The sequence below is a fragment of the Rana temporaria genome, chromosome 7 (genome assembly GCF_905171775.1).
Source record: "Rana temporaria chromosome 7, aRanTem1.1, whole genome shotgun sequence".
NCBI classification, from domain to species: Eukaryota; Metazoa; Chordata; class Amphibia; order Anura; family Ranidae; genus Rana; species Rana temporaria.
This window is the reverse complement of record NC_053495.1, coordinates 21,771,148-21,785,707: the sequence shown is the minus strand read 5'-3', so window position 1 is coordinate 21,785,707 and position 14,560 is coordinate 21,771,148. Positions and strand designations below refer to the sequence as shown.

The 14,560-nt window shown below is 44.1% G+C and overlaps 1 protein-coding gene across 2 annotated transcripts in view; it reads left to right on the top strand.

Moving 5' to 3' along the window:
- Window positions 1-12,088, top strand: part of LOC120945158 (deoxyribonuclease gamma-like) — a 54,691-nt gene extending 42,603 nt beyond the window's left edge. For both annotated transcript variants that reach the window (XM_040359057.1, XM_040359059.1), the window contains exons 4-9: window positions 1-79; window positions 3,361-3,473; window positions 6,481-6,593; window positions 8,667-8,824; window positions 10,206-10,299; window positions 11,694-12,088. The exon at window positions 1-79 is cut by the window's left edge and continues 11 nt beyond it. In XM_040359057.1, coding sequence (XP_040214991.1) covers window positions 1-79; window positions 3,361-3,473; window positions 6,481-6,593; window positions 8,667-8,824; window positions 10,206-10,299; window positions 11,694-11,768 — 632 coding nt within the window. In that variant the 3' untranslated portion in view covers window positions 11,769-12,088. The remainder of the gene's footprint in view (window positions 80-3,360; window positions 3,474-6,480; window positions 6,594-8,666; window positions 8,825-10,205; window positions 10,300-11,693) is intronic.
- Window positions 12,089-14,560: the final 2,472 nt, after the last annotated feature.

Sequence of the window (14,560 nt, the reverse complement as noted above, 5' to 3'; positions counted from 1 at the left end):
AAGGAGCTTCATACCAGTACATTATAAGTAAACCATTGGGAAGAGGTGATTATAAAGAGCAATACTTGTTTATATACCGGTAAGTGATATAGTTGTATTAGTGTCCATTCATGAATGGGTTAAAGCAGTATTAAACCACCAGCGTTTCGTATTTGAACACTTTGAACAGCGTGCTAGTATGTGATGGTAGCCTGGTCTCAAGTGGTTTTAAGGTGACAGTGGTGTCAATCCTTGATTTTAATGATGATTGGCATAGGCGTGCGCACAGGGTGTGCTGAGTGTGCCTGGGCACACCCTAATCACTCCATGTACATTAGCATTATCACTCTGTGTTAGGCCTAGTACACACGAGAGGATTTATCCGCGGAAACGGTCCGGAGGACCGTTTCCGTGGATAAATCCTCTGGCGGATTTTGATCTGATGGTTGTACTAACCATCAGATCAAAATCCCTGCGGAATTCCCTCCGCGGTGACGTGTCGCGCCGTCGCCGCGATGATGCGCGACGCTGTAATATAAGGACTTCCACGCATGCGTCGAATCATTACGACGCATGCGAGGGAGGGAATCGGAAGGATTGATCCGCTGAGTCTGTACAGACCAGCGGATCAATCCGCTGGACTGGATTCCAGCGGATAGATTTCTTAGCATGCTAAGAAATTTTGATCCGCTGGAAATCAATCGCCTGGAAAAATATCCGCGGATAAATATCCGCTGGATCGTACACACCAGCGGATCTATCCACTGAAACCGGTCCGCGGATCAATTTCAGCGGATCGATCCTCTCGTGTGTACGGGGCCTTAGGGTTGCCACCTCATCCCTTTAAACCTGAACACATATTAATTACACGGGTTCTGTGGCTGATTAAGGTGTTCACACTACTACACTACTTTCATCCTACTTTGCTCTGCTACATTGGTCCTACATTTATCCTACATTGGTCCTACATCCATCCTACTTTCATGAACAGGATACTACTTTGGTCCGACTTCAATGATATTCAATGGGCCTGAAGTAGGATCAATGTAGGACCAAAAGTAGTACAGGGAGCATTTTCAAAGTCGGACCGACTTGTGTAGGACGCTACAAGACGCTTTCATAGGGAAACATTGAACACAGAGCAAAGTAGGATGAAAGTAGTGTAGTAGTGTGAACCCAGCCTTATCTGCAATAAATTAGCCTCAGAACCTGTGTAATTCATATGTGTTCGGGTTTAAAGGGATGAGGTGGCAACCCTACTCTGTGTGCCGCTGGGAAGGTGGAAAGGATCTCCCTCTTACCGGCTCTGCCAAAAGACTTCATTCACTGTGCCGGTAGGGAGATCAATGTGCTGGCCGGGGTCATATATATGTAGACATTCACACATGTGTGTTTGAGCTTCAAGGGGCACACCCTAATGCAATGGGCTGCGCACGCCTATGGCCATTGGAGGACTTTCTATGCATTTATGGCTAAATGTTGTTTTTTGATATGTGATCTCAATAAAGGTTTTCTACTGGTTACACTGCTGTTGGTTCTCTAGTGCCGTGGTTCTCAACCTCAGTCCACAAGTACCCCCAATGGGCCATGTTTTCAGGTTTTCCTTTACTGTGCACAGCTGCTTTAAATCAATGACATGGTGTTGATAAGAGCTATTTTATCTAAGGGAAGTTCTCAAACATGGGGTACTTGAGGTTGAGGTACGAGATGACCAGGACGCATTCTGCCCCTCCAGACAGACGCTGTCAGTTCGGCTGATCCTCGCTCTGCTACAGGCTGTTGGCATCCGTGGGTGTTGCGGTTGGGCCTTCTCCCACGTGGTTTGTTGTGAACTGTTTTTGCCTTTATTACAATACAAGTTCTTACAATTGTACTTGAATTGTGTGTGAATTATGGCTACTGCGCCACGCTGCACCCACCCACATACTCATCTGAGCCCGTGCAAGAGCAGTCAAAATTCTTAAAGCGGAACTAAAGCCTCCATACTTACCTGTCCATCAGTCCTGCATAGGGATGAGCCGAACACCCCCCCATTCGGTTTGCACCAGAACCTTCGAACGGACCGAACGTTCGTGCGAACATTTAGAACCCCATTGACGTCTATGGGACTCGAACGTTCGAATTCAAAAGTGCTCATTTTAAAGCCTAATATGCAAGTTATTGTTGTAAAACGTCTTTGAGAACCCGGGTCTTGCCACAGGGAACATGTATCAATGGAAAAAAAGTTTTAAAAACGGTTGTTTTTTTCAGGCAAAACCCGGGTTCTCAAAGACGTTTTCACAGGCATAATATAGACACCCAGCAGGTACAATATTTAAAGGAATTTTTCATTTTTTTTTATTTAAGCATCATTAAAATCACTGCTCCTGAATCTTTAGGTGCAAACCACAGAGCACACGGCCAGTACACACCAAGTAGCTTTAGGTGCAAACTACAGAGCACACAGGCAATAAACCACGTGAGAATACTGCAGCTAGCACAATCACCTGCCTGCCAGTAAATTAGGAAGAACTGATCTAGCTAAACTATACAGTGTATAAATATATGTACAACACCTGGGATGTATATATATCTTCTACACACTGTAACATTAACTGACTAGCCTGCCTGCTCTATCTACCTGCAAAAAATGACACTCTTTGTCTCTCTCTGTCCTCTCTTAACCACCGCAACACACTACACAAGGCCGACCTGCTGGTGGCCTTTTATAGTGTGGGGCGTGTACTAAACCCCCTGAGCCATAATTGGCCAAAGCCACCCTGGCTTTGGCCAATTATGGCTCTCCGTTTTTTGCAAGCTGTGATTGGCCAAGCATGCGGGTCATAGTGCATGCTTGGCCAATCATCAGCCAGCGATGCCGCATTGAATTATGGTCTGTGAAACGTAACTCGAATTTGGCGCGAACGACGCGTTTTGTTCGTATTTCGACGAACGATCGAACAGTTCGACTTGAATACGAAGCTCATCCCTAGCCCTGCACCGGCTAGGAATCGTCTTCTGATTGGCTGGCAGGTGATGATGTCACTCCTGCACATGTGCAGGAGGCTGTCATCTCGCCACTCTAAGACCAGCCCAGCACTGTAAGCTGAGCTACGGGCGCGACTTACATATCCAATCCGGGACAGATGGCAACCCTATTTGTGTTGCAGGCAATCATAGGTCTGCAAGCTTTTCAATCACTTCCTGTCTCTCCTACAGACACAGAAAGGGAGGATGAATCTTGCCAAAGGGGACACAGACAGCAAAAGAAACCTGAGAAATGCCCTAATCCTTCTCTAATCCATCTGAATTGAAATGTTCTTTTTATACAGAGTAATGTTAGGGTGTCAAAACCCATCATAACCATCCATTGTTACATATTATATGCGGTTGCTGTTGCAGGGGAGACTTGGTGAAGGTAAAGGAACAGTATCAATATGCTGACATGCAGGAGGGGGATGAGGATTCCTTTGCACGTGAACCATTTATCATCAGATTTGAATCAAAAAAGACCGGTATGTGAAAAAAAAAGTATTAATGTACATTCACACCTATTACTATGTATTACTATTGTATACCGTGTTTTCCCAAAAATAAGACTGGGTCTTATATTAATTTTGGCCACAAAAAAAGACCCTAGGGCTTATTTTTGGGGGATGTCTTATTAGTATCAGTATCTTGACATAATTTTAAATCCCCCAAAAAAATCACGGCTAAAGTAATTTTAAGATCATGTAGTCTGTTTTCTGGGAGAATTGTGCTGGTGTAGGGTGCAGTGTGTCTGCCTTTGTGGCTGTTTTATGAGAAGTACCTTTTACAGCAGCCCTCGACAATCATGTAACCCGCCTGAGCTCTTCTTCTCCGCTCCGAGATTCCCGCTGACGTCAGCCCGCTCTGAGCACTGCAGAGGGAGGGGCCGCAAACGTCAGGCGGGAGGAGAGGAGAAGACCTCCAGCTGTGGATGGGGTAATTTGCATGATCGTTTCAGGGGGGGGGACACACACTGCACCTTATACCAGTGTGGAAGTTTTATAAAGTGGGTATTTTTTTTTAACATTAAAGCGGGAGTTCACCCAAAAAACAATTTTTAACATTAGATTGAGGCTCGTTTTGTCAAAGGGAATCGGGTGTTTTTTTTAAAATCAAAGCAGTACTTACCGTTTTAGAGATAGATCTTCTCCGCCGCTCCCGGGTATGGGTCTTCGGGACTGGGCGTTCCTATGATTGACAGGCTTCCGACGGTCGCATACATCGCGTCACGAGTAGCCGAAAGAAGCCGAACATCGGTGCGACTCTATACGGCGCCTGCGCACCGACGTTTGGCTACTTTCGGAAAATCGTGACGCGATGTATGCGACCGTCGGAAGCCTGTCGGAAGCCTGTCAATCAAATACCAACGGCCAGTCCCGCAGCCCATACCCGGAAGCGGCGGAGAACATCGCTCTCTAAAACGGTAAGTACTGCTTCGATTTAAAAAAAAAACACCCGATTCCCCTTCACAAAACGAGCCTCAATCTAATGTTAAAAATTGTGTTTTTGGGTGAACCTCCACTTTAAGTTTACTAGGGCTTATTTTTGGGGTAGGGCTTATATTGCAGCCCTCCCCGATTATTGCGCTAGGTCTTATTTTCGGGGAAACACGGTATGTATGTACAGTAATATGTATTACTATGTATTTCTATTGTAAATGTATGTATAATGTATTACTATTGTATACCGTAATACTACTACTACACGTATTACCTATTACTGCAGGCTCCTGTACATTATAAAGTACAAAAGCAACAAAGTTACTGTGTTTATAAATTTATATGAAAGCTGCATTCACATTTTTTGTAGCGGGAATAAGCGTAACCCACTCGCGATTTTGATTGAACGACGATTTTGGGTGTTGCATATAAGGCAACCCATTTATTTCATGGGCTGTCCTTTGTGCATTTGTATCCCAAAAAGAAGTTCATGCTCCTTTTTGGGCAACAAGCATATCGCGTTTTATAAATCGCATTTGCATTTGGGGTGCCTTTAAAAAGTAATGGCACCCAAAAACGCATTGCTTATTCTCACGATTTGAGATTGAAGGCAGAATCACAGCAATTCTGCTCACAATCCCAAATCGCGAGATGTGTATGGGGCCTAAATATTCTGAAGAGAAAATGCTTACTGAGTTACAGAGACACGTAATTAAAGCCTAGATAAACTCTCCTAATTTATTACTGAAATGAAGTCGGCAGCAAATACAATAGTGAATAAGCCTCTTTTTTACTTTTTTCTGCTATATGCTTCAGCCAAGGGAGAGTGTCAGATTGCTGTTCTTAAAGCGGAATTCCACCCATAAAATGAACTTTACATAAATCCACAGCATTCTCCTTCAGCAACAACATTTGGAAAAAAAAATAAAAATGTACACTTCCGGTCTGTGGCAATTGGCATCATTTCCCTCATCGCCTGTGCTCCTGGGAGATTTGTGTCATCCTTTCCCAGGAGTCAGTGGGCAGCGCCGAGCGCCGGTCCCCGTGATATTTAGACATGACGCAAGAAAAGCCCACTACCTATCAGAATATGCAACTGAAGTGATGTTGCGTCGTGGCCATCTTGGTACACCCGCACTATTCCATAGTAAGCCTAGAGTTTAGAAGTCGGAAAGTGGGAATTTTTTTACACCCACCGGAGTCTTGCTTTTCACAGTTATTTTTAACAGTAAACTCAGCTTATATAGTGAAATACAGTATATAAAATATGAGGTTAATGTTAAAAATAACTTTAAAAGCAAGACTTCGGTGGGTGTATAAAGATGTCCGCTTGCCGACTTCTAACTCTAGGTTTCATGCGGGCGAGTGCACCGAGATGGCCGCGACGCAACATCCCTTCGGTTGCATATTCTGATTGGCATCCAGCATCACCATATGCCGAAAGAGATTGCTAGTGGGCTTCACATGCCCACAGTAGCGATGGAGGAGCTCGGCACATCAGGAATAAACAGTAAGTCAGTTTAAACACTGGGAATTGAGCGGCGATATGTTAAATGGCATGTATTTAATGTTTTAATATAGGCTGCGTACACGCGATCAGTCCATCCTATGAGAACGGTCCGATCGTGTCAGAACGCGGTGACGTAAAACACAACGACGTGCTGAAAAAAAACGAAGTTCAATGCTTCCAAGCATGCATCGACTTGATTCTGAGCATGCGTGGGTTTTTAACCAATGCTTTTGCATACTAACGATCGGTTTTGACCTATCGGTTGGGCGTCCATCGGTTCAATTTTAAAGCAAGTTCAAATTTTTTGGACCGAAGGTTAACTGACCGATGGGGCCCACACACGATCGGTTTGGACCGATGAAAACGGACCAAACCTGTACAAGGTGTGACGGGTGTTGTAGTGATTTCGGATATTTTTTTTAATGTATTGCACAGCTGTGCAGTAACCTATAACCACCAATCATCTTTTATTCTTTTCACTACTCTGAATTGTGGTCACTGCTGCCCCCCTAGTGATATGATATCCACTTGTTTTCATTCCAGCTGTAAAGGATTTTGTCCTCATCCCCATCCACACGACTCCCAAAGACTCCGTGCAAGAAATAGACGAGTTGTTCGATGTGTACCTTGATGTGAGCAAAAAATGGGATACAAAGGTAACAACACACCGCCGTAACAGCAGACCCGACCAGAAACATAATAAGGGCTCGTTCACAGTGCGGTGACTTGCGTTTTCGTCTGTGTTCATTTTGTCGACTAAAACATTTAAGTCGATTAATGAATACTATTTTAGTCACTAAAATACAACTACGAATAAAAATAGCAGTCCCGCTATAAGATGCTGATTGCCACCATTACTAGGAAACCAGGGATGCCCAACCAGTGGCCCGGGGGCCACATGTAGCCCGCGGAGCCCTCTGATGTGGCCTCCGACCTCCTGCTCTGGGATGGAATAGAATAGAATACTGTTATTAAAGGTTATTTTATTACTAAAATCACAATGTATATATGGGCATATCTGTTCTACAGTGGTTAGACTGCATTCACACCTGAGCGTTTTGTCGCCTGAAGCGCGACGCTCAAATACGCTAGAGGGGAAAAAATACATTATACCCTATGAAGATGATTCACATTTGCACGCCGATACGCCTGACGTCGAACGACTGAAGCTCAAACAAGTTCCAGACCCTTTTTTGTCGCGCGTATCGGGCGGTTTGGGCGTATTTGAGCGTTTCCATTTCCCATAGAAAGTAATGGAAACGCTCGATTCAAGCAACTTGCGCGACAACGAGCGTTTGCTACGGGCGTTTCGTCGCTTTAATCAAGAGAACTTTTCACCCAGGCAGAAGATTAAAAAAAGCAGCGTTTTTGTCGGTGCGCAGGCGCCGTATAGAGCCGCACTGACGTTCGGGTTCTTTCGGCAACTCGTGATGCGCTGTATGCGACGGTCGGAAGCCTGTCAATCAGATAGGAATGCCCAGTCCCAGGGAAGACATACCCGGAAGCGGCGGTGAAATACGGTATGTACAAAAAAAAAACAGCCGATTGTCATTAGGACAACTCGGCTGAATGTATTGTTAAAAATTTATTTTTGGGTGAACCCCCGCTTTAAGAACATTTTTGGTTGTAGATGATAATTGTCTTTTGTTTGTTTTCAACCTTATGCAGTCTTGGTCACTCGATTTGTTTCGTATGAAAACAATACTAATTACACGAAATCTGTGTACCGTATATACTCGAGTATAAGCCGAGTTTTTCAGCACATTTTTTTGTGCTGAAAATGCCCCCCTCGGCTTATACTCGAGTCACCTTTTTGCGCCTGATCTCCCGGACTTTGGGGACGCGGTACCGGCCGGCCGTAGGTCCCCATGACCCCAAACTTGGCACACATATAGCCCCACTCTTCCTCTACAAGTTTGTTGTCCAAGGGACCTACGGCCGTGGAGCACCGATTTTTGAAAGCCGGGCACCCCTTCCATAGACTCCCATGTTAAACGGAAATTTCTCTGGTAAATTTGGGGACGCGGTACCGGCCAGTCGTAGGTTCCCTGGACCCCGAACTTGGCACACATGTAGCCCCATGTCTCCTCTAAAAGTGTGCAAAGTTTGTTGTCTAGGTGACCTACGGCTGGGGAGTACCGATTTTTCAAAACCGGGCATCCCTTCCATAGACTACCATGTTAAACGTCAGTCTAGTCATGGACACAGTGAGGCATGGGCACAGTGAGGCATGGGCACAGTGAGGCATGGGCACAGTGAGGCATGGGCACAGTGAGGCATGGGCACAGTGAGACATGGACACAGTGAGGCATGCACATGGACACAGTGAGGCATGCAGATGGACACCCTAGGCTTATACTCGAGTCAATAATTTTTCCCAGTTTTTTGTGGTAAAATTAGGTGCCTCGGCTTGTATTCGGGTCGGCTTATACTCGAGTATATACGGTAATTTATTCTGTTATCAAACAATAAATATTTTCACTCGTGTCCTTTGGAAACTTTTATCTGAACTGTCATGATCCGATGTCGAAAGCTGTGTACTAATGATTAGATTATCGAAGGATTGATCTGATTGCGGTTATTTTCGTCCGATTTTCTCATCGCGTGTATTAGGCATTAGCGAATAATCCACAATACATTTCCCAATTATACTGTATATGTGTGCTCAGGAGTTTTTTTTGTTCTGGGCTTTTTAAGATTTACATTTTTCACATTTTTTTTAAATGCAGAATATTATGGTGCTGGGAGATTTCAATGCTGATGGAGCTTACGTCTCGGGGAAGAAAATGAAAACAATCAAACTGAGGAGCGATAAGAGTTTTCACTGGTTGATCGCAGATGACAAAGACACAACGGCCACCAACACAACGGACTGCTCCTATGATCGGTATAAAATTCATTTAATCAGTACAAATCCCTATGTGATAAAATATGCAGTATATGGCCAAAAGTGGACAACTGTCCATCACACCTATAAGAGCTTACTGGCTCTGCACCTGTACTATGCAAACACGCCATAGCTCATCCTTATTCTTGATCCTTGCCTCTCCAGGGACTTGAACTTCTGATTGGCCTTTGGCAGCAGTGGAAGCCATTGGCTCCTGTTGCTGTCAATCACAGCCATTGAGACAATCAGGAGATGGAGGGGGCGGCTTGGCAGCTCGGTGTCTGAATGGACACACAGAGCAGCGGCTCAGCTCCGGTGCCCCTATAGCAGTGGTTCTCAACCTGGGGGTCGCGACCCCCTTAAGGGTCAAATGATGATTTGCCAGGGGTCCCCACATCCTGGACTGTTCCTGAAGCCCACACCGCTCTCCCAGCTTTTTTGACTGATCAGCATTGCCACTCATCCCATCCCCCCCACCAAGGAGCAAGAGAAGTAATACAAATAGAGAATACATGGAATATAGAGGAAAAGAGCGGGATGAAAGAAAGAAAAAGGGAGAAAAATAACAAGAAAGACAGCTGGAGAGGGATGGGGGAAAAAAAGAAAAGAAATTAGAATAAAGAGAAATAAAAGAGAAAGAAAGGAGAACAAAGAGAAAGAGTTGTACATCCTAAAATGTACCATAGGGGTTTTAATACTGTATAAGTGGAAGGAATTGCAAAATGTCCGTGGGTTTGGGGGTGCAAATTACTTGTCTTGCCTAGGGTGCTGACAACCCACGCTACGAAAATAATTTTACTGTTAGGGGTCCACACAACTTGGAAAATGTTATCAAGGGGTCACGGCACTAGAAGGTTGAGAACCACTGCCCTATAGCAAGCTGCTTGCTGTGGGGCAGTCTGAAGGAGGAAAGGTTCAAGAGTGCCGACGTGGGACCCAAAAAGAGGAGGATCTGGGCTGCTCTGTGCAAAAAAATCACTACACAGAGCAGGTGAGTATGACATGTTTTTTTTTTTTTTATAAATAATGAAACTTTAATATCACTTTAAAGTGAATGCAGAGTTTCTCACTGAAGCTAAATTTTAAGGAGGATAAGTTATTTTTTTACATTGACATTAGTTTTGTTAGATTTTTCTTCATGCCATCTTTTTATTGGGGGGCTTTTTAGTTAGTTTATTTTAAAAAGAAAAGGTGCTGCACCCCACTGATCTCATTCATGATGTCCAGGTAGATCTTTCCCTCTGAAAGGTTGCCTACCCCTACCATGGAGTAAAGCTGTTTTTGGCACTTATTTAAAAAAATACAAAAATTATAAAAAAAAAAAATGTCATTAATAAAAATGTGAACTGATTTAAAAATGATTGTGTTTCTTGTCTTTTAGAATAGTTGTCCACCAGGATCTCCTCCAATACATTGTTCCAGACTCCGCCAAGCCCTTTAACTTCCAATTGGAGTATAAACTGACAGATGAGGAGGTGAGCTGGGGGGTAAATCTGGGGGGGGGGGGACATGTTTACACATGAAAAGTTTCACCCCAGAGATTTCAATTGCATCAGGACTTCTATTAAACTCATAAATGGAACTCCGGCCAGGACAAAAAATCAATAGTGAATTTATATTGAAAAGTCATTTCTTCATGTTTGCTTTTTATTTTTGTTTTTTTGAATACACTAAAATAACCTTCTATAAAATAATGAGTCCATGGTGGAAAATGAAAACTGTACTATGAACAAATAAGGGAATTTAAAGTGTATCTTACATCAAATTGTATAATTTACAGTATGTGTCTGTGCTATCATGTACTTACAGTGCTGTGAAAAAGTATTTGCCCCCTTCCTGATTTTTTTATTTTTTTTGCATATTTGTCACATTTAAATAATTCAACTAATAAAACAAATTTTAATACTACAAAAAAATAAGCTGAGTAAATACAAAATGCTCGGAAAGACATGGAAATACTCAGTTTCCGAGCCTTTCCGACGTTTGCCGAGGTCAGCCGATGTGTCCTCGGGCCTTTCCGGACATTTCTGAGGCTCTCCGGTGCCCCCCACCTCTGGCCACATGCGGTATTGCAATGCATTGAAGTCAATGCGGAACAAATTATTTTCGTTTCCATGGACTTCAATGGGAAAACTCGCTTTGATATGCGAGTAGTTTGGATTACGAGCATTCTCCTGGAACTATTCCACTAGCACTGTTAAAATCTGTACATTTATCATTTAAAGCGGTGGTTCACCTGAATTTTTTTTTTTAAAACATTTTTTTTTTTTACAAATACAGCAGCTGCTGACTTTAAAAAAATGGACACTTACCTGTCCAGGTCGCCCGCAAAGTCGGCAGCCGAAGCCGAGCGGTAGCTCAGCTTTCGGCTTCCCCCGCCGCCATCCTCGGTGAGGGAATCGGGAAGTGAAGCAATGCGGGTTCACTGCCCGGTTCCGTACTGCGCATACGCGAGTCGCACTGCGCCGTTCCCACTGGTCCCCGTTGTGTTCTGGGAGCCGAGTGTTTCCCAGAACACAACGGGGGGGGGGGGGTTATGCGGAGGGGCCGGACTCTATACCAGGAAGTGGTGCAAATCCCTGTTTTATACAGGTATCTGCACCCCCTCCCCCCTGAAAGGTATCAAATGTGACACCGGAGGGGGGGAGGGTTCCGAAAAGCGGAGGTTCACTTTTGGGTGTACATCCGCTTTAAGGTTCTAGCACCTTTGCAACAGCTGCTGTGGTCTTCCATTTTTTTTATATTATTTCACTATTTAGTTCATTATTCCATTTAGCGCACGTTTTAGTTTGTATTTTATGTTTTTTGTTCCTCCTATGTCTCCTGTACATCCATTATTAACATTCATGATAATATGTTTTTTTTACAGGCTTTGGCTGTCAGCGATCACTACCCAGTGGAAGTAGAGCTACAACCACTGAAAGGAAAAGGTGGAAAGAAATAGTGATGGAACATAGTCCAGAAATGTGATCTGCTACTGAATATTCTTTGCAGCAGTACGGCCCAACCTCCAGAACCATGAATTACCATACGTTGTTTCATTTGCTGTCAGAATCATGGCAAAGGCAGCTATTTTGCCAGTGGTGAACCAATGTCCCAAATATCGAGGCCTAGATTTTTCACATGAACCTTTCCTGAGAGAAATATGGAGGCTGCAATTGCCAACGTCTTATTCTGTGAGCTCCACTCGGCTGTCATGCTGATTCGTTGGCTTCTAACAGAATTTAAAGCGTTTGTTGACCCATATAAAAAAAAAAAAAAAAAGTATCCTGTTCCCTTAAAGCAGTGTTTCTCAATTCCAGTCCTCAGGCCCCCCCAACAGGTCAGGTTTTCAGGATTTCCCTCAGATGAAAAGGCTGTGGTGATTACTAAGGCAGTGAAACTGATCAAATCACCTGTGCAAAATAATGGAAATCCTGAAAACCTGACCTGTTGGGGGGGCCTGAGGACTGGAATTGAGAAACACTGCCTTAAAGCATTTTATACAAGACAGTGCTTATGCTGTGTCATTTGGCCACCTGTAACACCTGTCTGATCCTGCCAGTTTCTACCCTCCCCCTGTATGCTGACTCTGATATATCAGGGCTGCTGAGCTCTGACACCAGAGTCAGTATGTGCCTCAGTCATACGCCCTGCTATCTGTTTCCTCTGTCCTCTCCCCCCTCCCCTATCTGAGTGTCTGTTCGTGTCAACAAATAGGTTAACCACTTAAGACCCGGACCAAAATGCAGGTAAAAGACCAGGCCCCTTTTTGCGATTCGGCACTGCGTTGCTTTAACTGACAATTGCGCGGTCGTGCGACGTGTCTCCCAAACAAAATTGGCGTCCTTTTTTTCCCACAAATAGAGCTTTCTTTTGGTGGTATTTGATCACCTCTGCGGTTTTTATTTTTTGCGCTATAAACAAAGATAGAGCGACAATTTGGAAAAAAATGCAATATTTTTTACTTTTTGATATAATAAATATCCCCCAAAAACATATATAATTTTATTTTTCCTCAGGTTAGGCCGATACGTATTCTTCTACCTATTTTTGGTAAAAAAAAAAAATCGCAATAAGCGTTTATCGATTGGTTTGCGCAAAATAGGGGATAGTTTTTTTGCATTTTTATAAAAAAAAATTTTTTTACTACTAATGGCGGCGATCAGCAATTTTTTTCCGTGACTGCGACATTATGGCGGACACTTTGGACAATTTTGACACATTTTTGGGACCATTGTAATTTTCACAGCAAAAAATGCATTTAAAAAGCATTGTTTATTGTGAAAATGACAGTTGCAGTTTGGGAGTTAACCACAAGGGGCGCTGAAGGGGTTATGTGAAGAACGGGGAAGCTGTGTTTACAAACAGCTCTCCCTGTTCTTCAGCTCCGGGGACCGATCGCCGGACTCTAGCGGCGTTTGGGTCCGCGAGTCCAACGGTCCCGGAGCTTCGGACCGGGTCGTGGGAGCGCGCCCGCGACCCACCGCTGGGCTTTATACAACCACGTACAGGTACGTGATTGTGCCCAGCGGTGCCATTCTGCCGACGTACATGTGCAGGAGGCAGTCCTTAAGTGGTTAAAGTGGTTTTAAACCTCAGACATGAAATATGAGAAAAGCATATCCCTCTATAGCAGGGATCTTCAAACTACGGCCCTCCAGTTGTTCAGGAACTACAATTCCTATCATGCCTAGTCATGTCTGTGAATATCAGAGGTTTACAATGCCTCATGGGATGTGTAGTTTCACAACAGCTGGAGGGCCATAGTTTGAGGATCCCTGCTCTATAGTGTGTACTTGTCTCAGCCCAGAGCACTAAATGTCATCTCTGTCTGCTGCTTCCTTCTTCTGCTATCAGCATGAATCACTTCTGACAAGTTTTCCTGACCAAGAGACAGATAGTGACTGGGGAGGGACCTCTAGCTGATAGACAGCGTCAGCTCTATTCCTGTATACTCTGTGAATGGGGGTGTGTCCCTTCCCTCCAATCGGCTCTCAGAGCTCTCCTCCTAAGCTCTGCAGAGTGTAAATTCAGCTCTCTGCCCCTTTTTTTTAACTCGCAGATAAGCTTTAAAAATTCTGTACTTTGAACAGATGTAGAGAAGAGAAGCCTGCAGATAAACAGATACAATGTATGTAGGAGGATTTGTTTAATCTCTGTGTATTACATGAGACCAGCCAATTCACTGGGTATTTGTAAGGGTTTAATGCAGTTTTTACTGCACTATAACCCTCCTTCAGCACTGCACAATGCAGACTCAGTTGGGTCCATCAGCACTCCTCTTCTGAGTTGAATGGTGGCTAACATCACTCAACCTATTTCCTGTGATCCCAAGCGGTCATGGTGAGCCCCCCTGGGGGTGCATCACTATGTTGGTCTGGCCCCACAGCACCACTGCTGGCACCACTCTACTCTCGTTGTATTGCTTCCTTTGTGTGAAATCCCTGATGTTCCTGCCAGTCCCTCTGCTTTCCTATTAAAAACTGACCACCCTAGGCATAAGAACACAACATGATCAGTTTTCTGGCTGTGCTGAGAACTCAGCCTGCTCTCCTCCAATGATCAGACTTGTCCTAACACCCAGACCCCCTGCCCGCACAGCTATTCTCTGGGAGGACTAGTGTCCTGATGTTTCTCCTCCCACCAGCTCTCTGAGCTCCTGAGCTGAGAACAGGAGGTTATGTAACCACTTATAAAAAAAGGGAAACACATTTTTATATCTATACACAAATGTTTTTGCCTTTTCATTTTAAA